Raw genomic sequence first — 26187 nt, forward strand, 5'->3', positions numbered from 1 at the left:
TTTGTGGGGATAAGCCACGTGCAGCAACAAAGCGCTGCCAAAGAAACCACTCGGTCGCAGTTTCTTTGGTGAACTAATAATATGAAATTTTTATTCTGCCGGAAAAAAAAATTAATCCTTCTAATGAATAAAATTATGCTGTTTACAAGTAATTAATCAGATTTATGTTTTGAAAATGACAGAGAATATAATATGCTGTACATTTTCCTAAGAATATGTCTCTATGATGCTGACTGTTAAACACATATAATACCAATATTGTTACCATAAATGTACAGTTGCAAAACAAATAAAAAATTATTACAATATAAAGCATTTATGTATTTATTGGGCATGTAACAACTTTTATCCATATGTGACATTTACATTAGCACCATCACCTAATCCATAGGGACACTGAGCAATTTATAAATTATTACAACCAACAAAAAAAAAAGCTTCGTGTCTCTCTTCTCCAAAAATGACGAACTACGGGGCGATTCCGACGTCGTCTCATCCATCACCGGCGATAGATCTCGAATACATCTCACGCGCCAAACACCGTATAAAATCCGGTCTAGCTACGCGCCGCCCATGGAAATCAATGTTCGATTTCGAATCAATGACTCTCCCTCACGGTTTCTTCGACGCGATCTCGAGGATCAAAACGAATCTCGGCTATTTCAGAGCTAATTACGCCATCGGAGTTCTCTTCATCCTCTTCCTAAGCCTTCTATATCACCCAACCTCGTTGATCGTGTTATCAATCTTGGTCGTCTTCTGGATCTTTCTCTATTTCCTCCGTGACGAGCCTCTTGTTGTTTTTGGTTATCAGATTGATGATCGGACGGTTCTTATTGGTTTATCGGTTTTGACGGTTGTGATGCTTTTGTTGACTCACGCTACTTCGAATATTCTGGGATCTTTGTTAACCGCCGCCGTGTTGGTTCTGATTCATGCGGCGGTTAGAAGAAGTGATAATTTGTTTCTTGATGAAGAAGCTGCGGCGGTTACTGAAGCTTCAGGGCTGATGTCATACCCTTCGTCGTAAATCCAAAAATTTGTTTTTTTTTTTTGTATGTTACTGAGTTTGGTGCGATTTGAGAAAACTTGACATGTTCTTCTACTTTGTTCAATTTGTTGACAACAGTACAATTTTTGAGTATGTTTTGTTGGTTAATTACGTTATTACATGATTAGCACTACAAACACTAATCACTTTGGATAAAGCTACTAAAAAACCATAATTGTCAATTAAGAGGACTTTGATTTTACAAAATTCTTCTATTGATCCTACGCACTATACCAAAAGAAAGTGATCAGATTGGCTAGTTGAGCTTTTAGTTATGATCTCTGAGACCTTTCTCAGTGGATAGTCTTCCATTAAACCTCCCTGAGATTTCATTCATTAACATATCTCCTTCCAATAAACGCAACACCTTCAACAACAAGCAAAAGAGCAGACACACTTGAGAGAGTTTTATTGACTTAAAGAAATGAACATGTTTCAAGAATGGTGAATCTTTTCTTTACCTGAGACATGCGAGGACGCAAATGTGGATCTCTACGTATACACAATGAAGCTGTATGAATCATGCAAATGACTTGTGTTTCTGAATATCGCTTTTCGAGCCTCGGATCAACTAATTCCTCAACCGCATACTCTTCTAATAAAGATCTTGCCTGCTCACAAAGAAAATAAAATAACAAAATGAGCTTCAAGAAAGAAACTTTTAGATTTCATTTACAAGAAGAGACTGAAAATGAGCTAAGAAACCTTAAAAAGAAGAAACTTATGGATTTACCCATTCAGTTAAACATTGTTGTCCCTTTGGTCTGTAGATATCCATTGCTTTACGACCCGTGATTAGTTCGATCAATACAACCCCGAACGAGTAAACATCGGCTTTCTCTGTGATTTGTCCACTTTGAGCATACTCTGGAGCTAAATAGCTAAAACAAGAAACACAGAAAGTAGTTGAGAAATTACTCTAGAGTGAGAATGATGATTTAGTTATAAATTTTGTTACCCGAAAGTTCCTATCACACGCGTGTCTACACCTAGCTCTCCATCAGGCTGCCATCTTGCTAAACCAAAATCTCCAACCTGAAAGAGAAACAAAAACAGAATCAAACGAATGTATAAAAAAGTGTAAATTGTGGTTCAAGAAAATATAAATACCAGTGGTTCATAATCATGAGTAATTAGTATATTGTTAGGCCTCATGTCTCGGTGAACAATGCAACCTACTCTACACTCTTCATGAAGATATCGAAGACCTCGAGCCGCTCCAACCGCTATTTTTTGTCTTGCAGGCCATCCCAAAGTGTCCTTATGGCGACCTAAATGGACATTTCATGAAAGTTAGTTAGATAACTCTAGTTAAGTGTTTTTTAGGTTAACAACATCTTTAACTAACTTGGAAACTCTATTTACCGTATAGATGAGAGTCTAATGATCCATTGCATATGTATTCATAGACCAAGAGTCTTCTGGTATCTTCGATGCAGAAACCGATTAACATAACTACGTTTCGATGCTGAGCACAGCTCAAAACTTCTACTTCAGAGCAAAACTCTACATCTCCTTGTGTACTGGCCACTTTGTGTTGCTTTACTGCTACAATCTGGCCTTCAGGTAATACACCTCTATGAACAGATCCAAATCCACCTTCTGCCAAAAAATTAGCTCGCGAAAACCCGTTTGTTGCAAGCTCTAACTCTTTGTAGGAGAAAAACCTCGGTGGTTTTCCAAATACAGGCGCTTTGTGCTGGCATATAGAACAGAGAGGAGGTGAAACAGGAGGAGCATTTCGTGATAACGCTCTTAAGGTTCCACTATACTCCTCCAAGTCTTTCCTTTTACTTGACATAGCTGCTTCTTCTCCTTCATCAAGCTTAGAAATTTTCTCAAGCAAAGCCTTTTTAGTAGATACTTGAACAGCCTTATCATCGCCTCTCGTTGATTCCTGCATCGAGACGCAATGAGTGCTAAGATATTCTGATATCCATGGTTGGAATCTCTTACTTAAGGAAGGTAGTGATAGATTTTCGCTCTCTGAATCAGAATCAGATTCATTCTCTTTGACGACCAAAGTTTCATCCTTTCTCACTTCAGCTGTGAAAACTGGCGATGATGTACCGAGGTCAGAGCTAGATACTGATGAAGTCCAAGCTTCTGTTCCTGTGAATGATGTCTCAACCTCAGGACTGCTCATTGGAGTAGTTGTAACAACCGCTTTAACAGAATCTAACAACCTGTTTTTGTTTTTTTCAGATGCTAATTCTGGTTCCTTTGTTGAAGACCCGACCAAGTTCAACCGCAGGACTTTTGCCTCAGAACGCTTCATCGCCACAATGTTACATTGTAACTCATCTATGCACCGTTTCTCTTCATGCTTAAGGTGCCTGTAAAAGAAATATAATCATTCAACCACACAAAGAGAGTAAAAACTAAAGAACTGAAGAATAAAATCAGATTATTAACTTACTTATCAAGAACTACCCAATTTGCTTGAGATTTCTTGGCCTCAGCCGCAACAGCTCCACATGGTGATCCAGAAACAATCTTGATCCTGACATTAACCTTCAAAGAAACAAGCATGAGAATAACTCTAGATATTTCAGAATATCATTATTTTGATGGTGGACTAATTTTCAAACCTTGTTTGGATCATATACATCATGAAGCTGGAGAATCATTTGGGAACAAGTATCAGTGAGATCACTCTTTATCTCAGACATTGGATCAGAATGCAGTTTCCAATGACCAGTAGCACAATCTCCAGCAAACCTAGGGAAAGTCCATAGCTTTCGGCCTAACAAAAAGACCAAACAAAAGAAAGACAATGAATAAAACAGAGCAAACTAATCTCCATGATTGGATACCAAAGAAGAAGAAAGTACCAGCATTGTAAGAAGTAACAACAACAATCAGAGTAATGCAATCTCCAGGATGAACAATATGAGTCAAGGCCCAAACAAATGCTGTCTTTGAAATCTCCCTAGATGCTTTGACAGCAACAAGAACCTTCTCAGTCCCATTAGAACCTGATCTCTTCCCCTGTTTCTCTCTGCTCATTTAAGAGGACTTTTGCAAGAACAATTCTCTAGATTCCTCTTGATTTCTAAATGATCCTTGGAGATAAAGTAGCTTCTCGTAGAGATAGATTCTGTAGATATGATTGCATTATTATGGCAAGTTGGAAATCAAGACAAAATCAGACCAAACACACAATACTTTGTTTGCAGATGCATACAAAACTCAATAGACATGACAAGACCTCTCACTCACTGAATCACATAAACTTCAAAACAGAAAATACAAAACCCTGAAGTAAAAAATCCTACTTTTGAGATTCCCAACCAGCTATTGGGGGCAAACTCAATCCAAAAATCCCAAAGATCCAAAGAGATGCTTATCTCTCAAATCTATCCCTTTTTATTCAAATCACTGAGTCAATGTTTTTCAAGAAATAGAAAAGAGGAAATGATGGGCAACACGGTTCAAATGTCTCTGCTTGCTCAGAATCTACCAATCTCCAAAATCACACCTACAAATACAATAAGAGAATGAGATAAATGAGTTTTTGAAACGGAAACTGCCAAAATAAGTAGTACTCCTTTAAACTAGATTTTGCAGTTAGAGATTGATACATTAAATTAAACCCTTACTAAAAGACACAAAAATATAGTATTTTCTTATATTATCATCAATCAATCATGTGTACAACTGCATCACAAGGAGATTATTCAAATAAAGATTATGAAATTTCTCACCAAGATAAGCACTCATATATTTCACCGCCATGAAAATGAGCGAGATGTAAGGAAGAAGGGCACAAGTGTGAAACAGAACGTTTAGTAATTGTATGATCTTACATAACATGAAGCATAGATATGGCTATGTTTTGTCTGACTTGGAAGTTTTCAGCTTTAAACAACAAAAGCACGTTTATAGAGATAGAAACAAGACAGTGTATAAAAATGTAGAGAAGAAGCAGCATAAATGCTGGACTCATATACAAACAAGCAGAAAAGCGCGAAAATATGTGATAAAAAGCAGCTTTTTAGGGTTCTTGTTTTTTCTCAACACTGTGAAACCAAAAACCCTTTATTCACTGACCCTCTCTCTCTCTCTCTCTCTTTGTTACTACTATAGGTTAACATGAATGATCCAATGAGTTATGTAAAAAATAAAAAATCTTTCCAATCAAAAAAAGTTAATTTTGTATTTTACTCATTCCCAATGTTCCTTTGTTTCATGAGGTTGGAATTAAAATAATATTTAAGTGATTAAACCAGTTTTTAGACTGATAACAAAAATAATGTAACAATTTCAAATATCTCTGCCATCATAGTCGAGTTCTTTAACGTACCTTTTGTCCTTTCTTAAGTGTAAGCAAAACTTTCTTTCTTTTCTTCAACATGTAAGTAAAACTTTAGTTTGAATTTTTTTTTGTAACTTCTAGTAAGCTGAAACGATGTTGCATTAGCCAGTAATTAGTTTAAAGTTTAAACTAAACTAGACACAAACAAATTGGATGAAAAATAGTTCAAAATGGAGTATCTTGTTTTGTGTGTGTTAGGCATTGATAGAGTTTAAGACCTGTCACCATCACAAGGACCAATATAAGCTGCGTTTCTCCAACCAATCAATCACTCTCCGATTGTTAAATATTTACGGCTGTTATCAGTCCTCGTCTTGTCACACTTCTTGAGATGCTAAAATCAATGAAAACTTAATATTTTAAAAAATGTTAAGAAAATTAATCGAGTAGAAACGTAAACATTTTAGTGGCGGCTGTCAGCGGCTTGGGCAATGTGCTATGTGTATAAATGCGACAACGAATAACACAACGATTAAACTAATGTCTCGTGCTAATCACCGTATTTATTCAAAATCTTAAGGAAAAGACAAAATTTTAGTTTTGGAAGGATTATAAACCATCTACTAATTTATAAGAAATTAGAGTGATTAATACATTGTATCTGTGTGTGGCATTTAATTCAGAGTATATATTAGGGATGAAAGTTGACAAGTTTTACATCTACTCACCATTGAAGGCTGTTCATTGTCTACTCTAGAACCTTGTTTTGGCTTATGTATAAATTTCAACAGGTTACCCTTGTTTTGCTAGAGACATCGTTTAAACAAAAGTATAAACACATTTACTCGAAAACAATTGAGTGTTCTAAGATGTATACCTTCATGAACCAATTATTATGCATGAAAAACATTTTACTGAAGTCCATTTTTCTCATAATGAATATTTTTTAAAAAAACCTTCTTCACTAAGCAAATAATTAATCATGGAATAAATGGAAAACCCACACTAAAATAGTTTTTTTTTTCCTAACGGTTCAACAAAGCAAGAATAATACTAGATTCTAGCTCTTATAGAAGAACATAATTAAGAACGAGTAACGACGACCTTTTTTCCTTCACAGTGTACAAAAAATAGAAACGACGACGTTTTAGTTAGTCTCTCCTCCTTATTGGATAGTCCAGCCATCTGTTTGACCCGACCCGACCCGACCCGTAAAGATCCCGGGAAGCACCCTTAAACCCTAAAATGTCCGATCTAGTCATCTTCGTCTTCTTCAACTCTTTCAATGGCGTCTTCTTCTAAAATCTGCAGATTATCATCAAAGATTCATTCTTTAACCCAGAAGCTCAGCAAGACGAATGTTCACATTTCCTCTTTACCCTCTCCCATTAAATCTTCATCTCCATCCTCAGCAACTTCCCGTATCAATCAATCTTTTAGGTCAGTTTTTTTTTTGCAAAGGAGTAACCTTTTGGAAGTGTATTGGTGTGGCCTTCAGTTTTACATAATAAAAAAGCTGGAATTAGGGACATTGGTTTGATTGTTTTTGTTATCAGAAACTCAAAATCAGCTGCGAACTCATATTTGGAATTTTCGATTTTGATTAGAATTGATTCCTAATGGGGAATGGTTTGAACAGATTACCGGTGGAGCTAAGTTGCTGTTTATCGATGTTGCCACTACACAGTGCTATAGCATCTGCCAGATTGATATCAAGTTTGTCTGTTGAGTCTAAGAGCTGGGGTTTAGTTCCTCAAGGTCAGTCTTTTTCCTCTCTCTGGCTCTATTACCTTTAAGAACATTAGTGAGAATATCATTATGTTTGTTTTGAGATGGAAGAATGAGGAGGACTTGTTACGTTTTGTATACCAAGAAGATTCACATTATGTTGTTTCTCGGTGTTGCAACTTTGATGTTGATTCCTTGTGTGCCAGTTTTAGACATTTGGTGGGGTTCTATGGCAATGGCTGTTATCAGTTCTTGATTGGGAAAGTATGTTTTAGCTGGTTATCTTAGCAGTTGCATAGATTATGTTAGCGCCTTTTCAATCTGTTTGTAAATCTGATGAATACCTTCTCGTTCCATGCGTTATTTATATCAAGGATAGTTCTTGCCTCTTTTACATTCTTAGATTGTTGTTACTTGTCATGAAAACTCTACTTGTGATTGAAATTGTTGTCTTTGTTGGCTTATAGTTTACTTGTATTTGCAGTTTTGGTTATGTTTAATACTTTGGCATATGCATCATGTTTAGTTCTTGGGCATTGGTTTCATCTTGTGGAGTCTTCTTATATTTGATATGAACTTGTTGCTTATCTTTATGCATTTAAAAGTTAACCTTTTCTATCTGAAACCGCAGGAATTTCAATGCCTTTATGACGGTATTTCATCTTACAACAAGCTTTGGGTATGATAAAGACATGAAATGAAAACAAAAACTCGGGTTTGTATCGTTCTCGTTATCTCTTATCAAACCCAAAGGGTCCTGAATTTAGAGAACAGGTCCTAAAACTCTCCGCTTAAATTCTTTCATTTTCGAGTTGTCTTTTTGCGTTGTTATATACAATTCATGGTTATCACTTATCAGCAACTGAGTGATCAGTGTAATGTTGCTGGATAGATTACAGTTTTCAGTGTAGTGTCTGATCTTAACCATACGAGTCACAGATGAGCAGACCCTTCTTTGAATTGAAAAAAGTAAATTATGAAGATTTGTCAAATATCTGAAAATACAAACCAATGTTTATGGAAATATAAATCTATAGAGATTTTAATGAATGGAGAGAGTAAGGTTATCCTTCTTCTGCTACTTCTTCTTCTTCTTCGGCTTGAAAGACATCATCTGAGATTAAAGCGAATAAATGGGAAATGGAACGAGAGAGTTTGAAGCCGAAAGATCTCTTCTTTGTCTTCATCTTGATCTTGGAGGAGAATATGTCGGAAGAAGTGGAGATTATGAGAAACGCTAGAGCTTGGATTATCACAAAAATGGCAGCATTTGTCAATATTTCCGTCCACAGAGCCATTTAGAGCCGTTTTGCAAATTCACAATGAAGAAATAAAGGATTTAAAGGGCTTTCTAAGAGAAGAGATATAGGTTTTGCCCATAATTATTAATAATAAATTGAGTGTACGTTTTTCCAATTACATAAAACAAAGCCTTTGGTCTTGCTTTTTAGGAATAAACGTAGTATGTGTTAATGTGTTATAATGATTTAGACAATATATCTGTTTTTTTTATTCTTAAAACATGAAAAATAAATATGCTTTATGGTAAGAAAACATGGAGGATAGATGAGGAAAAAGAGAGAAAGACGCATGTTTCTTGCAAGACGAAGTTACTTCAGCGAGTTAAAAGTCTTTCCAATAACCAACTAACTATAGTCAAAGATATTTAATCGGTAGCAAATAATACTATTGAGCGGTCGCATAAATTTGTATTTTCTTAAAAATTAGAACAATGCAATTTTATAAGAAGTTGTGTCAGAAGAAATGCTCGACGTATGAGAGGTTGTTCATCGTAAAACAACGGGTACGCACGATTGCAAGCTACTGTCCACTAGATAGATGGTTCGGCTACTGTCCACTAGATAGCAAACTTTAACTCTATATTATTTGGTTCTCGTTCTAATTTTAAACTTAAGAACAAATAAAATATTGAAATCATCAAAATACTATTAAAAAGTATTACATGAGAGATTACGAATATTGAAAGATTTATCGATTTCTATTTTTATTTTTTTTTATTAAAATGTCTATTTTGAAAGAAATAGAAAAAAACACCCAAATATTTATTAATTTTAAAATTATATACATCTATGGAAGATTTAAATGTATAAATCTGTTAAAAATATATCTAGTTAATAAATGAGTAGTGTTTGTAAATAAATCATTTTATCTTTCAATCTTCTCAACATTAAGCATAAAACTAATAAATATAAATAAAAATCTTAGATTATGGTAATTGTTATAGGGTTAAATATCGTCAAATTATATGAATCTCTTATCGTCAATGCTTAATTAAAGTTCATGTTTCACTTTCATGAGCCGAATTTGAGTTGAGAGCATTTGAACTTGATTTTGTCTTCCGTCTAGTAATCCGACCAAGTAAGATCCACTCCACTACTCAAGATTGTAATCGCTGGATAGTATGGTCGTACTACTCAGTATAAGACGGTCACGTAACGATCAAACATGCATCAGTCAACGAGATATCTTAAACTGTGTGTTCGGTCTTTGACCACTATTGGAGCAACTAGCAAGGTATGTCATCCATACTCTTGAGAGTTCCAATATTTTTAAAAGTATATCAGATTTTTATGTGGTTTCATTCTTACTTCTCTTAATTTAAGTTGTTAAAGTTATCATGTGTCGTCCTTTTCTTTTTGTCTATAGTTTTATTTAATGGTCCTTAAAATTCTTGTGCCAGCCACGTAAGAATGTCGGTCCGAAAACGTAAACAACCCTTCAAGAAAACCAAGTTAAACAACACATCTAAAATGAAATATATTATCAAATCTTTCAAACCACCAAATTATTTTCAAAATCTCCTCAAAAGAAAAAAAAAAAGAAAAAACTAGATATTTATTATAAATTTAATAAAGTACAAACAACTCCCGCACAACGTCCACCACACACACCATTAAACCAAATGCAAAAAAAAAAAGTTAAGAAAACTCAATAGATTGAAATCTGTTTTATTAATTATTGCGTAGTCAAATTAAATATAGAGAAAGACAAAAATATCATTAATTAACCTCAATAATGCAACACGTAACAACTATACTCAACAGTAGCATCACCGTTCTTGAGATTAATCCACTTTGTCCTAGCCTCCACATAGCCTCTAGCAAATCGGAAAAGCCCACTTCCTCCGACGATCGGCATTTCTCTGACTTCCGACAACGCCGTGTTCCTGCCAAGAATCGTGATCGTGCTTCCGTTATATTTCCCTGTCTTGAAAGCAAAGTTCATCGCCATCAGGAAACCCAACTCCTTTTGGGCCGCTCCGGCGTAAAATCCTTGGGCCTGACCCAACACCGTGGAGTTCATCGGAACTTTGGCCGTCAAAGCGTTGTCGATCATGGAGATGGCTCCAAAATAGGAACTGTTTGTAACCGGTGGTTGTATCATGATGGAGGTTGGGTTCGGACCGCTTAAGATATCGTGCCAATAGACTTTGAAATGGGTAAGTTTCTCCTTTTTGTGGAGACCAAGAAGTTTCCGGTCCATGGTTCTAGCGAAGTCTTCACCGTCTCCGGCGGAAGAAACCACGGCGAGAAAGAGGATTTGGACGGCGAGGAAGAAAATGAGCTTAGCCATGTGTTTTGTTGTGGTTTTGGTTACTATGGTTGGTTTGTTTACATAAGTGGTGTAGAAAACAAGGTGGTGTGATGCTTTTATATATATGTCAAATTTTAGACATCTTTCTAGAAATTAATTAAAAAAAAATATCTTGTTTAATTCGTGGATTCGTTTAATATTTTTCTGAAGTAGTTAAAGAATATTGACTAGGGAATGGACGAATTTTAGTTTATTTACAAAATAAAAAAAAATAAACAAGTGTGGATCTTGTGTATTCCATGTGTGAAGTACTATCATAATCATTGCGTCATCGAGTCGTATGATTTACGGTGAAGTCATATTCACAACTTTTTCTTTTTAATATCTTTCTGAACTGAAAAAAATCATTTTACGGTTTAATAAGTTTTTCTTGAAGATTATGCCCATTATTCTTCTAAATTAAGCATATTTTGTTACAACTTTGAGAAATTTGAATCATTATGGTGGTCGAGTACTAGTCCATTTCAAATTTCAAAATGTTGTATATTTTTTTATTTACTTTTCTTTAGTCGGTCTCATACATAGGGTTTATGGCTGTCATTTTCTTTTACGTATTTATCACGCTTTTGCTTTATTATTTGCTTTCTCTTGTTTTCTTCGGAAAAGTTTTCATTCCATTATCTTTTTGTATAGTGTATGTATACAACGAAAATGTAACTCCGTTCCTAAAGACTTTTTCCAACCAATTACGAACCCTTTTATACGTAATTTGAAATGTCTTTAAATTAACTTTTAGTAAGAAAGCTAACGAATTTTTTTCTAGTTTACCTACCAACTTACCAACTACAGTGTATGCATATGTTTATTTTTCTTCTTTCCAAACGTATATGTTTAGCTTTGTATCAACATAGTGCAATGATCAATACCAACTTATTTTGTTTTGTATTATTCTTGACTTTTGGGGCGTGGCCTGACTTCATCAGAAAAGCCCATTACTCGTGGGCCCAGTCTTCAACTTTCCCTTGTCGTGTGCCCATCACTGCTCCATTCCGTACGTTAATACAAAGATTATTTATGATTTATAGGTTTGTTTTTGTATATATTAGTCCATAAATTTTGAAAACTGTAGATAGTCTATACAGTATTTTGTCACATTTGTTGGATTAATGTAAATTTAAATTGATTAAGGCGTATGGAATATGTTAGAGAGACATCTTTAATGTCTCTTTTTCGTGAGATCCACGTAAGAAAAGAAAAAAAAATATTAGATACAATGATTATTTTTCTCTATAAGTGGTCCACTCCCATAGAAGAACTGATTTTAGATTCAACTTTAAAATAACTAAATAAAGTATATAAGTTGTCATTTCTATGAAACTCTTTTTAACAACATCAAATATACGTTTGGTATCAAAGTTGCACATAATTTCTAAATGCTAACGAATGGTGAAAACGCATTTTATAAGACATATATATGTAAGTTCAAAATATTATTATATATGAGTACTAATCAAATAACGTGGCCTAAAAATCTTCTAACTAGCTGGAATTGTTATAAGTTTAAATTTTGACTTTTAAAATTTAATCTAGAAGCATTGACTGTAAGTCTGTATATATGTGTAATCTATTTCAAAAAATCAAAAACAATTCACACTATAGCATGGGTCAACAGTTGAGTAGGTAGGTTTTGGACCGCTTACACGAATCACATTTTTAACATAATTTTTGAAAACGTGATTTCTTAACGAGTATTATGTAAATACTTTACGAGCTTTTTTTTTTTATAACATTTTTACACGGAATATTTTTGTTTCTCTTTTTTTTTTGGGTAAAAGTTTTGTTTCTTTATTTAATATTGGTAAAATCAATGTTAGGTAGACTTAGTATTTAGGGCTTAATTATGGTTTATATGACTTAGATCGGTCAAAGAAGGAAAATGTCATATAATCGTTTCAACCTCTGAAGAAAAAAATGAAAAGCCATAAGAAGAAGAACAAAATCATTTGAAATCGTCATTGTCTCGTGATCTTGTAGTCTTGTTGACATAGACATTTTAATATAGGAAATTTGATGTTTGATAAAACATGTAGGTCAGTTCTTTTCGTCATGGACATTTAATCTGACGTGTGATAAATCATGTTGCTCACTTTCTGTGTTATCTTAACGTCGCATGAATAAATTAAATCATTCTCTAAATATAAAAAAAAATATATGTTCTAAGTTTCTAACAAAATTGTAAGATTTTATCAACAAGAAGAAAAATAAACCTTCTCTAAATGACCCTCGCCGACATTTTTAACTCTAATCCCAACCCTTTTCATCAATAGTTCTTGTGATCACAATCAAAGTCCCTAAATCTTTCTTTATTATACAGAAAGCCCTCAAAAATGGAATCACCTGTGGGACATCTTGGAAGTGGTATAGATTTCTTTGCAGTTGGTGTATGTCATTCATTGAACAACATCCGACTCTTTTGTCACAACCCAAATACTTTTTCTTCATCACCATGGTTCCCGCTCCTAAGCTCAGATACTTAGAGCTTTACCTTTATCATGGTCTCCGCATCAATCCTCACAGTTCGAGAACTCTTCAATGGACAGAGACACAGTCCCTTTGACCCTGATGGCACCATCCCGTCGAGGTCGAGTCATCTCCGTAGCGTTGAACATTCCATCCTCTTTACGTCTTTCATAGTTTATAACGTTTTTGCAAATAGCCTTCCATGGAGCAAGGCCTAGAGCAGCCGAAACTGCGAAGTCACTGACGTTTCTTGCTTTAGCCGCTGCATTAGGGCAGCAATGGTTCGGCTTCCATTTCACTCTACCGACCACGTGGGCGTTGAGGGACAATACCATTTGCTCTTCGAGCTTGTCATATTCGTTTCTCTATAATCACTACTCTCATGGGTATTTCGATGCCCAATAGTTTTTGGTAAGCTTCGTGAGATCATAAAGCATAGCCTTTCAAGGAGGATGGTTAATTGTCATGGGTTTCATGCTTTTCACACCAAGTTTGCTCCCTAACGGTTGTTTTTTCTACGTAGAGCGGAACATCTTGTCTTGTTGTTTTATCATGGATAATATACTTTTCTTTCTACGTATATTTAAGTATTCTTTTTTACTTTTATTTGTGACATACTCTTGAAAATCATTCTCTAAATAACGAATGAAATACTCGATGTTAGGAAATAATGATATAGAATATTTCAATTTATTGGAAATACCATCGGTTCATACTCAGTTTAGGATTAGGACGGGTTGAGCATTTTAACGGAATCAAACATAACTTATCTATGAGAATCAAGTGCGGTTCCTAACTAAGAGATAAGTTTTGATATCCGATAGAATCATTTAACTCGTCTACCTGCTTAATATCAAATTATCAACTGTGACACAGCATGCTTATGAAAAATATATGAAAAATATGTGACGTACGTGTGCATACAACTATAAGATATAATCTGTCCGTTCTTAAAAAGTTGATGTTGTACCTTTTTTTTTTTGTTCTACAAAAATTGACATTTTAATTTTTAATTTTATTTTTAAGAACAACTATATTAGATTGACTCAAACAAGTTAATGTTAAGGAACATTGTTTACATAGACTCTAAATTGTCTCCAAATATGTTAATATATACTTCAAAATATATAAAATGATTAAAAATAATTAAATTTTATTAGATTATGGTTAGTTCATAATTATTTGAAAATGTTTCGTACAAAAAATAATGTTGAAATGATTAAACAGTAGTTGTTTTTAATATATATGAAAAAACTGAAAACATTAATACTGTATCTTAGTATCAGTGTGGAAGTATATACGGCCTACAACCTTAATTATCTAACAAAAAAAAATTGTTAAGAGTTTTGTAGATACGTATTTGTTTAAAGTTTTTATTCACTCAGAACTCTGGAAATTTAGAAGAAATTAAGTTCTTATATTTTTCAACCAGAATTCAACTTAACATTTTTATAAATAAATTGATATCGTAGTCAGTTATATTTTATAGGGTATTTTATATTATTGTATAAATTTATCGATCATGATTAAATTATATCATTTGGTCAAATGACGCAGAGCCAAATACAAACTCCTTAATCCCCAAGCCAATCCGTCACCCCTTACTTCATCAAAATCAGTGACTTTGTAGGAATTTTCAAAAAGAATACTCTAGATTCCTTTTCAAACTCAGTTCCTCAAGCTCTTTATTAAACCCATGCATAAGAGCACTAATCATGATCATAAAATTCCTAAATCTCCCTCTCCCTCTATATATAGACTTAAAACTATAGATTAAGACATAAAGCCACAACATGGGAACACTTGTGGGACATGTTGCACCGGGTTTTGCCTTCTTTGCACTTGGTCTATGGCACTTATTTAACAACATAAAACTATTTTGTCTCAACCCAAACACCTTTACTTCATCACCATGGTTTCCAACTTCCAAGCTTAGACATTTAGAGCTCTACATAATCATGGTTTGTTCGTCAATCTCCATAGCCTCAGAGCTCTTCATTGGACCCAAGAAACATCAACCCTTTGACTCTGATGGTACCATCCCTTCAAACCACCTCCACAACTTTGAACACTCCTCTATCTCCATGTCATTCTTAGTCTACGCGATTTTCGCAGTAGTTCTTGATCAAGAAAGGCGTAGATCAAATATTTCGCATGGACTGACTATGCTCGTTGCATCTTCTGCCTTTGCTCAACAGCTCTTCCTTTTCCATCTTCACTCTGCCGACCACATGGGCATTGAGGGACAATACCATAAGCTCCTCCAGCTCATTATCTTCGTTTCTTTCCTCACCACTCTAATCGGTATCACTTTGCCTAAAAGTTTCTTGGTAAGCTTTGTGAGGTCATCAAGCATAACTTTCCAAGGAGTGTGGTTCGTAGTGATGGGTTACATGCTTTGGACACCTAGCTTGATTCCCAAGGGATGTTTTCTTCACGAAGAAGAAGGACACCAAGTGATTAAATGTTCCAGCGATAAAGCTATACACAGGGCCAAGTCGCTAGTCAACATCGAGTTTAGTTGGTTCTTTGTTGGAATCACAATTTTTGTAATGTCGCTATTCTTGATCCTAAGTGGGCTTTACGGTGAAAATGCCGAGTACTCAATTCTAGTCACTAAAGACAAAGGTGAAGAAAGTGGTGAAGAGAAACAAGACATAGAGTCGCTAAAGAAAAGTAAACCAAGTTTTGGCTGAACTCCTTGGAAGTCGTCAAGATGTGGAAAGGTAAGAAATTATTCGGTTATGTTCTTAAATTTGACATTGCAACTTGTACAAAAAAATATAAAATCGAGTAGAATAAAAAATGTTTGATTGTATAATATAAACTTAATAATGAGAAGAACATGCGTCTACAAATGTATTCTTTATACTTTAACAATTGTTAAGTCAAAGTATTTTCTTACAATTTCAAATTACGAATAACAAAACAATCATATGATTTTTGGGGAAATTTTGAAAACTAGCTAATGAAACGACCAGTCGTCGTCAGTTCCAACGAATTCAAAATTGGCGGCTAAGAATATTACGAATCACAATCGTTTCCATTTTGCTTTTTGGGGAATAGTATATAAAAGGTACCCAACATTTTTAACTATTTGTTCAGATTTTGAAATGAAAATTCCAAAAGGACAACTTAAGGTTTCGGCCGATTATTTCCGCAACCTAGAAACCATCGTAGATAACAACAAACAGTTTCCAAATTTCAACCAATCCAAGCCTTAAAGGAAAACAGCAAGCACACCTAAATATTACAACATCAAGAAAATGCATACAAAGGAATGGACGACTCATATTTTCTATGGGGACAGGGTTTAGGCTTGCATTAAGGTACGTATTTTATGTTTATCATCTGTTCGTTACCCTTAATTTAAACTATTACGTTATCGGTTATATATAGATCTTTCCTACATGCATATACGGAAGTGGATCCTCATGAAATCTCCTCATAGACATCAAATTTGTTATTCAACGTCCGCTGAATAAGTTCATTGACCAGATGTTAAAGAACAGATAAGAATTTTCCAACGCAAAAAACAAATAATGAATTGATAATAATCATGGACACACTCATTAAACTTAAAATGAAAGTTTTAAATGAATTAAACGTATTTTATGAAGCGTGACCTGTCTTTCTCATCCTACTTCATGTGTACGCTCAGAGTAAACAAGCAAGATTACACGTGATAAGTGATGATCTTTTTGTGTGTGTCGCAAGTAATGAAAAATACTTTATACAGGTTTATTGATACGTATTCGTACACGTAAATGCATAATCCCTAGACATCACCCTCAACTCTTATTAATTAAACCAATCCAGTAATCAATCATTGTTGTTCACAATCAAAACCCCTTATTGTCTCTCTCTAAATAGAAACAAAATATCATATTAAGACATAATACAAACCCACAACATGGGATCATTTTTAGGACATGTTTTGCCAGGTTTTGCCTTCGTAGCACTTGGCTTATGGCACTTATTCAACAACATAAAACTCTTTTGTCTCCATCCAAACACATTCAGTTCATCAACATGGTTCCCAATTTCAAAGCTCAGACACTTAGAGCTCTACTTAATCATGCTATCTTCAACAGCCTCCATATCCATGGAGCTCTTCATTGGACCTAGAAGACACCATCCCTTTGACGTCGATGGTACCATCCCATCGAACCACCTCCACAACTTCGAACATTCTTCCATCTCCATGTCCTTCTTAGTCTATGCCGTTTTGGCATTAGTCCTGGATCGAGCACGGCCTAGAGCCGCCGCTTCTGAGGGGCTAACCATGCTAGCTGCAGCCGCTGCCTTCAGTCAACAGCTACTTCTCTTTCATTTTCACTCTACCGACCACATGGGCGTTGAGGGACAATATCATGTGATTCTACAAGTCGTTATCTTCGTCTCTCTCCTTACCACAATCATGGGTATTGTTCTAAGACTCTAATAAATCTAGTATCTTAAATTTACTTATATTTGTGTATATATATATATATCATAATATATATAAAGGGATATATATGTTGTTGCTTGTTGGTTTTGCCAATTCTATAAACGGTCCAAAAAAATCCTGAATTTTGAATTTATGTGTTCTAAATTTTGTGTTGTTTTCCTTTCTTTCTCAAATCAACTAATAACTACTTTAATTCTTAACATCAAAAGGTATTTTCTTGCCCAAGAGTTTTCTGGTGAGCCTTGTGAGATCTTCAAGCATAGCCTTTCAAGGCGTGTGGCTCATTGTGATTGGTTGCATGCTTTACACACCGAGTTTGATCCCCAAGGGATGTTATATTCACGATGAAGGAAGACACATAATAGTTAAGTGTTCCACCGAAGAAGCTCTTCACAGAGCTAAGTCGTTGGTCAACCTCGAATTCAGTTGGCTATTTGTTACAAACACACTATTTGTTGTCACACTATATTTGATTCTCGATCGTGTTTACGGTGAAAACGTAGAGTACTCTAGTCTAACCACCAATAATCAAACATACCAAGATGATGAAGAACAACACTTCGAATCGAAGTCGACTCAGAAAACAAGTTTTGTCCAAATGGGTAAACTCGTTGGACATGGGCAGAAAATGTGAGAAAAGTGGTGATGGTTAATGTTATTTGTTATGTGTGTCAGTGTGTGATAAACAAAATATGGGTTGATTCTACTAAAGCCATGGACCTTCGTAATTACTGTGTAATCTTACCAACTCAACTTGGTTATTACTGGTTCATATAATTGCTTAATTTTAATTTTTTTGTAATTGTTGCCTTGTTGGATGTAAAATAGTTTCGGGTTCCAATTTTAACATAGAAGTAAACTACCACTACGATTACCAAATAATTAACGCTCGATTTAATTATAAAGAAAAAGTATGAATCGTCGCTAGTATATATATATATATATATATATATATATGTTCATAAGAAAACCATGTGTACATTGCTCATTGGGAACTGAACGTTTAAGTTATGATAGTATATAGTAAGCAATAAATATTCAACAGCTGTACTATAATTAACTAATTAACCTTTTGCATGAAACATGTTGGTTATTTAGTCGAAGACGTTATGTAAATCCACACTTGAGAAAAATGTTCTCCTAATGATTCTGCTATTTCAGCATATCTTATGCGTGACGTGTACTTTGTTTCTAATCCAAAAGGTACGCTAGTCATTACAACAATACAACTTCTTAAACATGATAAGATTTAATAAGATTTTCTTTTCATTACGTCGAGATTGAACCAAAAACAAACAAAGAGAATTGCACTTGCGTCTCAATTTGTCGATAATTTCCTACGATATAAAATACTTAATTCGTTATTGGGCTTTTTAACTCTATTTATATTTATGTAGTTTAGGCCCAATACGCCTTATAACATATTAACGATGTCGTTTAAGGGTTTTCTATCTGTTACATAAAAATAAAAATCAGTCGTCTAGAGAAATCTCGGAAGATTCTCCGGCGATACCTCCTCCGCCTCTGGACTCCCGTAAAACTCAAATTAGCGATTCTCTGTCGACGAGACAAATATTGTGTTCACAAGTTTTCGACTTTAGAGTTCCTGCCTGAACCAACGATCATCTTGATTTAGGGTTTTCTGTTTCTCTTCGAGTATTAATGGAGAATCAGGAATCGGACGAGCCGATGCAGAAGAAGCCTCATCTTTTAGACTCCGTTTCTCCGAATTCCATGGCTCGTAACTCTTCACCTTCTCACCCTATAGCTAAAAGTGTAAGCTTTTTCGACTGTGACTTCTCGCTTCTCTGTTTAAGGCTCGTTGATTATGAAATTGATGTTTTTGGAATCTGTGAATGAGTTGTCTCTGTCTGGCGTTTGTAATATAGTGTGCAATGTCTCAGAATGATACAAATAAGGAACTATGCAAGAGTGAGTTTTTTTGGTACATGTGGTTTACTTTGGAGTTCCTTTTTTCAGGTTGATGCCACTGTTCTACAGTTACAGAATCAGAAACTGGTTCAGCAATTAGACCTGCAGAAGAAACAGCTGTACGATGTTGAAAGCAAGATCCAAGAGTTGCAGCTCAACCAAACGTCTTATGATGATGAACTTATATCAGTGAACCAGCTTTGGAATCAGGTCAGCAGTTACTTTCTGTCTTTATAGAACGACTAATTGCATCGTTTAATGTTTAACTCAGAGGGTCTGTTGTTTAATTTGTGCATTATGACGGTTTAGTTGGTAGATGACCTGATTTTGCTTGGTGTTCGTGCCGGGGCTAATCAAGAGGCTCTAAACTACTTGGACATTGTAGATAAAAAGCGAGGTATTAAATAAGAGTTCTCTCTCAGTTCTTTAAGTATAATAGCTGCTTAGATTTGCGTAACAGTTTATCTATCTTCATGCACTTTAGGTTCAGTTCCACCATGCGCTGCTGATGAAACGTTTCTATGTAGACTTCTGCAAGTAGATTCCTTAGATACTAGTAAGAGTGATGAGGTAGTAAGAAAGGTTGAAGAAGCTCTTGCTTTGCGTCATTCCTCTACAATGGAGTTGATGGGACTCTTTGAGAACACCATTGATACACAGAAGACGAAAGCTGAAAGCATTTCACAAAGTTTACATGCTGTAAAATCGACAGAAGGTTGGTTGGTGTGCCAATTATCGATTCATTTTAATTTAACGGCTATTGAAAATTCACATTCTTTTATTTTTAGATGCCACCATCCAGTTATCTAGCATTAATGATTTGATGAAAGAGGAGTCCAAAAACTTGCGTGAGATGATTGATGCTTTACATGTGAGGCACAAAGAACATTCCGAGCAGATTCAGGCGTACATAAGCAGCCATTCAACAGATCAATCCGAGCTTAAACACCTTAAAGGTTATATATTTCATGATTCTAGACAATATGGAAAAATCAGCTGTTTGTTTCTATAAGCGTAGCACCTTTTCCATTATGCACGCTGGAACCAGGATGTGAGAATTTAAGTATTAGCATGATGCCATTTCATAATTGCTCCTGAGTATTGAGTATATTTGGTTATTAAAGGTCAATTGGAAGAGATCAAGGCTGAGCTTGAAGAAAATAGAAGAAAATTGATAACTCTGAAAATGCAGAAGGATGCTGCATGTGAAGGTCATGTAACATCACCGGCAATAGCAAATGGAAGTCTTTCTCCTGAGAAGCCTGTAGATAAAACGAAGTTGCGTGAATTGAAGGACTCCATTGATGAGATAAAGGTAACTACATCGTTAATAGTGTGGTTCATCTTTTAATTTTTGGTTTTTCTTCCAAACTTGTAAGCTTAGCATGTGTATTGAATAATTATTCTAGATAATGGCAGAAGGTCGTCTGTCTGAGCTTCAAGCTTCACAAGAGTATAATCTTTCCTTGTCAAGACAATGTCAAGATATTGAGGTATGGATATATAATTTAGGGATTTTTTTCCTTTTCTTAGAGCAGTAGTTGCAGTTGACAGTGATATGTTTTGCTTAATGGATGTAGAATGAACTAAAGGATGACCAGTATATATACTCGTCTAGACTGTATAGTTTGATCAATGATCGAATTCATCACTGGAATGCTGAACTGGACCGGTACAAAATTCTGACTGAGGCCATTCAGGTCAGCTTCTTATTCAATTTGCCAGTGTTTCTCTCCCACATATGTGAGTAAGTTTTTCGTCTATCCATATCTAACCTCTGCTTCAGGCTGAAAGGTCCTTTGTAATGAGACGGGATAAGGAACTAAATCTGAGGGCAGAATCTCTAGAGGCAGCCAACCATAAGACTACCACTGTTGGTTCTAGAATTGAAGTGCTGGAAAAGAAGCTGCAGAGTTGTATAATTGAAAAGAATGGATTAGAGCTTGAAACGGAAGAAGCTATTCAAGATTCTGGTGATGTTCAATCCATTTTAGTACTCATTTCTTTTTCAACGCTTTCTATGTGCTCTTAAAATATATCTTCCATGTTCCAGAACGGCAAGATATTAAAAGCGAGTTTATTGCAATGGCATCAACCTTATCTAAAGAGATGGAAATGATGGAAGCACAGTTGAAACGGTGGAAGGACACTGCACAAGATGCTCTTTACCTGCGTGAACAAGCTCAATCGTTGAGAGTTTCGTTAAGTAACAAGGTTTGAACGCAACCACAGCTTTAAAGATTATATTCGGTACAATATTACTCTGTTTTTCCTAAATGCCATCTAATTTGTTTTATTTTGTTGTTGTTTTGATGGACTTTTTGGTCACTGCATGAATTACTAGTAAGGAGCAGGTTACTCAATTAATAGTGTGACAGAGGCTGCTATTTTCTAGGATAAGATGAGGAGAAGTGATAAGATTTTGTTGAGTTTCAGCTATTCTATGTTGACCGTTTTGTGCTTTTCTTGTCAGTGCAAAGACTTTGAGTAATTTACAATCTTGTCAGTGCAAAGACTTTGAGTAATTTACAACTTTTATATGCAACATTAACCGGCATAACTTTGAATTTCTAATGTGGAATCTCTCTCCTTTGTATATACAACTGCTTTGCTTCTACTATCATTTTTTTCCTTTGTATTGGACTAATTTAGTAGACTGCTCCCTGAAATATTGATTTTCTCATGCTAACAAAGGCAGACGAACAGAAGGGTTTGGAGGATAAATGTGCTAAACAGATGGCGGAAATTAAATCTCTCAAGGCTCTAGTAAGTTTTCTTTATGTCCCTAAAACCATCTACTCCAAAAAAATTTGTGTGGTAATTACAATGTTCTTTTGCTCTATTTACATGCCTCTCTCCAACCGTTTCCTAGGCACTTTAACTCATCCACGTACTTAGTTGTTTTTTTGCCATCTTTTAGGAATTCATGGATACTGAAACTCCAGAAAATTTAGCAGTAAGAGTCTGAATTTAAATTGTAATATTGCAGATTGAGAAACTACTCAAAGAAAAACTACAGCTGCAAAATCTAGCAAGCATCTGTACGCGTGAATGTAATGATGACAGGTATGTGACCATTTGAGTGTGTTTAAGCTCTTCAAATTTTGCTGAAAACATGAGATTTGAGCTTTACAATTTCAGGGGACTGGCAGAAATCAAGGATTCACAACGGAAAGCCCAAGCTCAGGCTGAAGAGCTGAAAAACGTTTTGGATGAACACTTTCTTGAATTGAGAGTGAAAGCGGCTCATGAGACTGAGAGTGCTTGCCAAGAAAGGCTTGCTACCGCCAAGGCTGAAATTGCTGAATTGAGGACTCAGTTAGATCTTTCTGAGAGGTATGCTCTCTCATGGTACCACATCCAAGGTCATTCATTATATTCTTTTCACCGTTTTGGGGGCATTAATCAGTATTATATTGCTTTCTCATTTGCAGGGAGGTTTTGGAACTTAAGGAGGGTATTAAAGTTAAAGAGCAGGAGGCAGAGGCATCCATTGCTGAAATGGAGGTACAATCATCCTTCTGCTCGTTTTTCCTATTTTAATGTTCTTAAGGAGTTTATTAGAAATCTGAAAGTCGAAATGCTCGTTTCTCATCAATACTTTACTTCTCTAGACTATAGGTCAAGCCTATGAAGACATGCAGACACAGAACCAACATTTGTTGCAGCAGGTGGCTGAGCGGGACGATTATAATATCAAGGTAAATTTTAGTGTTAATAGGACACTTTGATACTGAGATTTGTTTTTTGTTTTTTTTTTCATCTTTTCTCAATTCCAATCTTTGACTTTAACTATATCTAGCCTTTGAACACATCTTTTGTAGATTTCTGATTTGATCTATGATTTCAGCTTGTTTCCGAAAGTGTCAAGACAAAGCATGCTTACAACACTCACTTATCTGAGAAGCAAGTAATGGAAAAGCAGCTCCATCAGGTTAATGCATCCGTAGAGAATTTTAAAGCAAGGATTGCACATAATGAGGAACAGGTTAGAGGAGAGTTCTTGTGTAATTTTTGTAACTCTCTAAAACTTCTCTCATCAGTGTCTTTTACTAATGTTCTTATGTTCGCAGATGAAAGGCTGTTTTTCTGAGGCTTATAAATTGATTCAAGAAGATCGTCACCTCGTTATCAGCCTCGAAACCACCAAATGGGAAGTAGCTGATGCTGACAAGGAATTCAGATGGCTCAAGTCGGCCGTGTCTTCATCCGAAAAGGAATATGAACAGATCAGTAGGAGGACAGACGACATCAAACTGGAACTGGATGATGAAAGGTGACCTAAAAACAGATCTCTTGTTTGAACCCAATTACTATATTATGACAGTGATATAAATTCTATCTATGGAACAGGAGGGAGAAGAAGAAGCTTGAGGAAGAGCTTATGGAGTTGAACAAAGAGCTTGAAGAGTTGGGTTCTGAGAGTGTAGAAGCTGCAATTGTGAGGCTCCAGGAAGAAGTTAAGAATTGCAAAAACATCCTCAAATGTGGTGTATGTTTTGATCGGCCTAAAGAGGTAACAATGCTCATAACAATCCTATATCTCACTGTCAAGGCAGACATAATGATTCGATAATCCTTTCTCATCACTGTCATAATCATCATCAATAGTCATATATCATGCATCAGAAAATATCATTTTCAGCGCATATCAACAACCGCTTTTTGTTTCAAACATTATTTGCAGGTGGTAATTGTGAAATGTTATCATCTGTTCTGCCAGCAATGCATCCAACGTAGCTTAGAGATCCGACACCGGAAATGTCCAGGCTGCGGTACCGCCTTTGGCCAGAATGACGTCCGGCTTGTCAAAATGTAACTCAAAACATTCACACAAATGCACTATGTGTTGGTACATAACAAACTTAATTAAGGTCCACACAGTCTCATCTTCCTTCCCACTCTTCCATAAAATTGTTAGTTAGATATGTCATATATGTATCGGTTAAAACACTGAATCTCTGGTTTTTCCAGCTAAGAGGGTGATGAAAAATTAGGTGGGTTCTTTATGGAGAAAGTGTAGGTTTTAGGTATGTGACAGTCGTGTTTGTGTTACCTCCATTTATGCCTTGGTTTTATGACATGGGGACCGACATAGACATCACAAATGGACGGAGATAGTTGGTTTTGTATTTTCCTCAAAACAATATAGAATTATGTGAACAAAATTGGATCAATAGTTGGTTGATAGTAATGAAACTATTCTATAATTGGGATTAGTAAAGTGATGTTTTGTGAGCTATCTATTGTTAGGTAGAGATAATGTCTTGTAGAAAGATACATAGACCCAATGAACCGGTAACATTTAAGGCTCTAAATGCACGTGAAGATGATATAACCTTCATATCTACGATAATCATTTCGTAGTGAATCTCCTTTGATTAAGAAATGTTGATATGACTACGTTACTGTTTTAGTATTATTAATACTGTGGGAAAGGCTTCAATTTTCAATTCAAAAGTTTAAGATTGAACTTGGTTTTTTCAAACGTATAAACACATTTATTGAACGAGTAAAATGTTGGTGTGTTATTCCCCACTTGATTAAATTTGTTTGCCAAATAATTAAAATCCATTCAAGATTTGACCGAGGCTTTAGAAAGAAACTAGTGCCAACCAGAAAGTGTTCTTACGTAAAAATTGACTCTTATGCATAATGCATGTAGATACTTTTAGAAACTTGGCTCAATAAAATCAAACTTGTATGTATACTGTATGCATCTCGTGAGGAATCTGATGAGAACAAGACAAAAAAAAAAGTTACATTCATTTGGTTCCGCACTTCCGCTATTGCTCCCATGACGACTTTCTTACGTGTTTGAAAAACCTCGAAGCTTACGTACATCAAACAAAGGACAAACAAACAAATGAAACTAATAAATAAAAGGGCAAAACCCAAAACTTCGTAACATGCCATAGTGCTAATAAATTTTTTATAATGAAAAGTCCATTCGTACGTAATGATAGATAAAAATTCGTATTTAGATTCAAATAATAAAATTCTTGAATCAGTAGTGGAAAGATTAAATAGTCTTCATCTTTTTAATCTACCCTTAAATGTACCATTTACGTATGTACCCAAAAAGTGATCAAAAATCAACCAAATTTTCAATCTCTTTATCTTTTAGTCATATAGGGAAATAGGTACCTATCGTTTTCATCGACTGTTATGCATGTAGACTATAGGAAAGTAACTTACCTATATTGGTCAAAATAGAAACTGAGTTAGAATTTTAGATCAGTCGGTAAAAATAAAAATGTAGTTTTATAACTCAGTTGGGAATATGATCACCAAGCTTGATATTAAACAAATTAATTAGAGCCAGAAAAGGACAATAATTCGAGTGGCTTGAATTCAAAAACCACAATCACATGCATACGAAATTGCGGAGTTCCTAGGGCTCGACGATCATTAATTGCTCTCATAAATTTTGGGCTTATCATTTAGCCTACATGTAAAAATTATGATTGTATATGCAGACGTATGGTTCAAAAAATGGAATAATATGATTAAAATAACACCAAAACAATATGGTGAGATTATTGAATTAATTGATAATATAAATGTTGCGACGTGACACCACCTTCAATCTCTATCAATATGTTTATATAAATATCTCTATCCAATTGTTCAGGATCATTATTCAACAAATTATGGAGTTAATGCTTGATTGCTTGTAATATCCAAATGTTG

At 35.1% G+C, this 26187-nt stretch overlaps 9 protein-coding genes, 1 long non-coding RNA gene and 1 pseudogene across 20 annotated transcripts; 6 read left to right on the forward strand and 5 right to left on the reverse strand.

The window, feature by feature from the left end:
- Nucleotides 1–329: 329 nt before the first annotated feature.
- AT1G08037 lies at nt 330–1111 on the reverse strand. The gene has a single exon (NR_139358.1). It is a non-coding gene; the product is annotated as an other RNA (long non-coding RNA).
- PRA7 (PRA1 (Prenylated rab acceptor) family protein) lies at nt 408–1210 on the forward strand. The gene has a single exon (NM_104392.2). It carries the CDS (start codon nt 461–463, stop codon nt 1028–1030), a length of 570 nt encoding a protein of 189 aa, NP_564679.1. The 5' UTR covers nt 408–460; the 3' UTR covers nt 1031–1210.
- Nucleotides 1140–5011, reverse strand: AT1G55200 (kinase with adenine nucleotide alpha hydrolases-like domain-containing protein; the record flags this gene model as incomplete). 4 transcript variants are annotated; one of them, NM_001333695.1, is made up of 11 exons in its annotated part: nt 4759–4989; nt 4330–4532; nt 3886–4151; nt 3643–3797; nt 3471–3565; nt 2417–3387; nt 2162–2322; nt 2010–2086; nt 1785–1932; nt 1513–1662; nt 1320–1418 (listed from the first exon to the last, which is right to left on the reverse strand). In NM_001333695.1, exons 3-11 carry the CDS (start codon nt 4058–4060, stop codon nt 1320–1322), a joined length of 2031 nt encoding a protein of 676 aa, NP_001322393.1. In that variant the 5' UTR covers nt 4061–4151; nt 4330–4532; nt 4759–4989. The 4 variants fall into 4 exon arrangements, with proteins under 4 accessions (NP_001319237.1, NP_001322393.1, NP_001322394.1 ...); NM_001333693.1 differs by lacking the exon at nt 4759–4989 and having other exon boundaries at nt 1140–1418; nt 4330–4353; NM_001333694.1 differs by having other exon boundaries at nt 3886–4532; nt 4759–5011.
- Nucleotides 5012–6453: 1442 nt separating this feature from the next.
- AT1G55205 (uncharacterized protein) lies at nt 6454–8045 on the forward strand. 2 transcript variants are annotated; one of them, NM_001084253.2, is made up of 3 exons: nt 6454–6749; nt 6949–7067; nt 7669–8045. In NM_001084253.2, the coding sequence occupies exons 1-3, from the start codon at nt 6595–6597 to the stop codon at nt 7686–7688; spliced, it is 294 nt and encodes a 97-aa protein (NP_001077722.1). In that variant the 5' UTR covers nt 6454–6594; the 3' UTR covers nt 7689–8045. The 2 variants fall into 2 exon arrangements, with proteins under 2 accessions (NP_001077722.1, NP_001117497.1); NM_001124025.1 differs by lacking the exon at nt 7669–8045 and having other exon boundaries at nt 6570–6749; nt 6949–7279.
- On the reverse strand, nt 7980–8509 carry AT1G55207 (uncharacterized protein). Its single transcript, NM_001198302.1, has one exon. The coding sequence runs from the start codon at nt 8333–8335 to the stop codon at nt 8102–8104; it is 234 nt and encodes a 77-aa protein (NP_001185231.1). The 5' UTR covers nt 8336–8509; the 3' UTR covers nt 7980–8101.
- A 1235-nt stretch (nt 8510–9744) lies between these two features.
- AT1G55210 (Disease resistance-responsive (dirigent-like protein) family protein) lies at nt 9745–10779 on the reverse strand. 2 transcript variants are annotated; one of them, NM_001198303.1, is made up of 2 exons: nt 9958–10686; nt 9801–9885 (listed from the first exon to the last, which is right to left on the reverse strand). In NM_001198303.1, the coding sequence occupies exon 1, from the start codon at nt 10629–10631 to the stop codon at nt 10068–10070; it is 564 nt and encodes a 187-aa protein (NP_001185232.1). In that variant the 5' UTR covers nt 10632–10686; the 3' UTR covers nt 9801–9885; nt 9958–10067. The 2 variants fall into 2 exon arrangements, with proteins under 2 accessions (NP_175917.1, NP_001185232.1); NM_104394.4 differs by having other exon boundaries at nt 9745–10779.
- Nucleotides 10780–12893: 2114 nt separating this feature from the next.
- On the reverse strand, nt 12894–13447 carry AT1G55220 (uncharacterized protein; the record flags this gene model as incomplete). The annotated part of the gene is made up of 2 exons (NM_104395.1): nt 12894–13108; nt 13168–13447. 2 exons carry the CDS (start codon nt 13445–13447, stop codon nt 12894–12896), a joined length of 495 nt encoding a protein of 164 aa, NP_175918.1.
- AT1G55221 lies at nt 13025–13805 on the forward strand (annotated as a pseudogene). Its single transcript has one exon.
- A 1024-nt stretch (nt 13806–14829) lies between these two features.
- On the forward strand, nt 14830–16044 carry AT1G55230 (proteinase inhibitor I4, serpin (DUF716)). The gene has a single exon (NM_104396.3). The coding sequence runs from the start codon at nt 14906–14908 to the stop codon at nt 15806–15808; it is 903 nt and encodes a 300-aa protein (NP_175919.1). The 5' UTR covers nt 14830–14905; the 3' UTR covers nt 15809–16044.
- Nucleotides 16045–16902: 858 nt separating this feature from the next.
- On the forward strand, nt 16903–18422 carry AT1G55240 (proteinase inhibitor I4, serpin (DUF716)). Its single transcript, NM_104397.5, has 2 exons — nt 16903–17536; nt 17772–18422. Exons 1-2 carry the CDS (start codon nt 17026–17028, stop codon nt 18194–18196), a joined length of 936 nt encoding a protein of 311 aa, NP_175920.2. The 5' UTR covers nt 16903–17025; the 3' UTR covers nt 18197–18422.
- A 541-nt stretch (nt 18423–18963) lies between these two features.
- HUB2 (histone mono-ubiquitination 2) lies at nt 18964–24660 on the forward strand (the record flags this gene model as incomplete). 5 transcript variants are annotated; one of them, NM_001198304.1, is made up of 20 exons in its annotated part: nt 19041–19338; nt 19543–19704; nt 19804–19891; nt 19979–20209; nt 20283–20450; nt 20619–20809; nt 20904–20987; nt 21075–21194; nt 21281–21467; nt 21548–21695; nt 21968–21996; nt 22193–22260; nt 22484–22560; nt 22636–22830; nt 22929–23001; nt 23109–23195; nt 23345–23482; nt 23568–23770; nt 23848–24010; nt 24140–24421. In NM_001198304.1, 20 exons carry the CDS (start codon nt 19225–19227, stop codon nt 24311–24313), a joined length of 2700 nt encoding a protein of 899 aa, NP_001185233.1. In that variant the 3' UTR covers nt 24314–24421. The 5 variants fall into 5 exon arrangements, with proteins under 5 accessions (NP_001321104.1, NP_001185233.1, NP_564680.4 ...); NM_001333696.1 differs by lacking the exon at nt 21968–21996 and having other exon boundaries at nt 18964–19338; nt 21548–21708; nt 22189–22260; nt 24182–24660; NM_104398.4 differs by lacking the exon at nt 21968–21996 and having other exon boundaries at nt 19225–19401; nt 19985–20209; nt 21548–21708; nt 22189–22260; nt 24182–24389.
- Between the last annotated feature and the right edge of the window lie 1527 nt (nt 24661–26187).

Source organism: Arabidopsis thaliana (genome assembly GCF_000001735.4).
Source record: "Arabidopsis thaliana chromosome 1 sequence".
NCBI lineage: Eukaryota > Viridiplantae > Streptophyta > Magnoliopsida > Brassicales > Brassicaceae > Arabidopsis > Arabidopsis thaliana.

What these genes read in the sequence shown, in the direction of transcription:
- AT1G55210 (NM_104394.4), bottom strand. Translation starts at nt 10,631, where the DNA reads ATGGCTAAGCTCATTTTCTTCCTCGCCGTCCAAATCCTCTTTCTCGCC.
- PRA7 (NM_104392.2), top strand. Translation starts at nt 461, where the DNA reads ATGACGAACTACGGGGCGATTCCGACGTCGTCTCATCCATCACCGGCG.
- AT1G55205 (NM_001124025.1), top strand. Translation starts at nt 6,595, where the DNA reads ATGGCGTCTTCTTCTAAAATCTGCAGATTATCATCAAAGATTCATTCT. An exon ending in CGTATCAATCAATCTTTTAG is followed by an intron (nt 6,750 to 6,948) that starts GTCAGTTTTTTT and finishes TGGTTTGAACAG; the next exon opens with ATTACCGGTGGAGCTAAGTT.
- AT1G55240 (NM_104397.5), top strand. Translation starts at nt 17,026, where the DNA reads ATGGGATCATTTTTAGGACATGTTTTGCCAGGTTTTGCCTTCGTAGCA. An exon ending in TCTCCTTACCACAATCATGG is followed by an intron (nt 17,537 to 17,771) that starts GTATTGTTCTAA and finishes TAACATCAAAAG; the next exon opens with GTATTTTCTTGCCCAAGAGT.
- AT1G55230 (NM_104396.3), top strand. Translation starts at nt 14,906, where the DNA reads ATGGGAACACTTGTGGGACATGTTGCACCGGGTTTTGCCTTCTTTGCA.
- AT1G55207 (NM_001198302.1), bottom strand. Translation starts at nt 8,335, where the DNA reads ATGGCTCTGTGGACGGAAATATTGACAAATGCTGCCATTTTTGTGATA.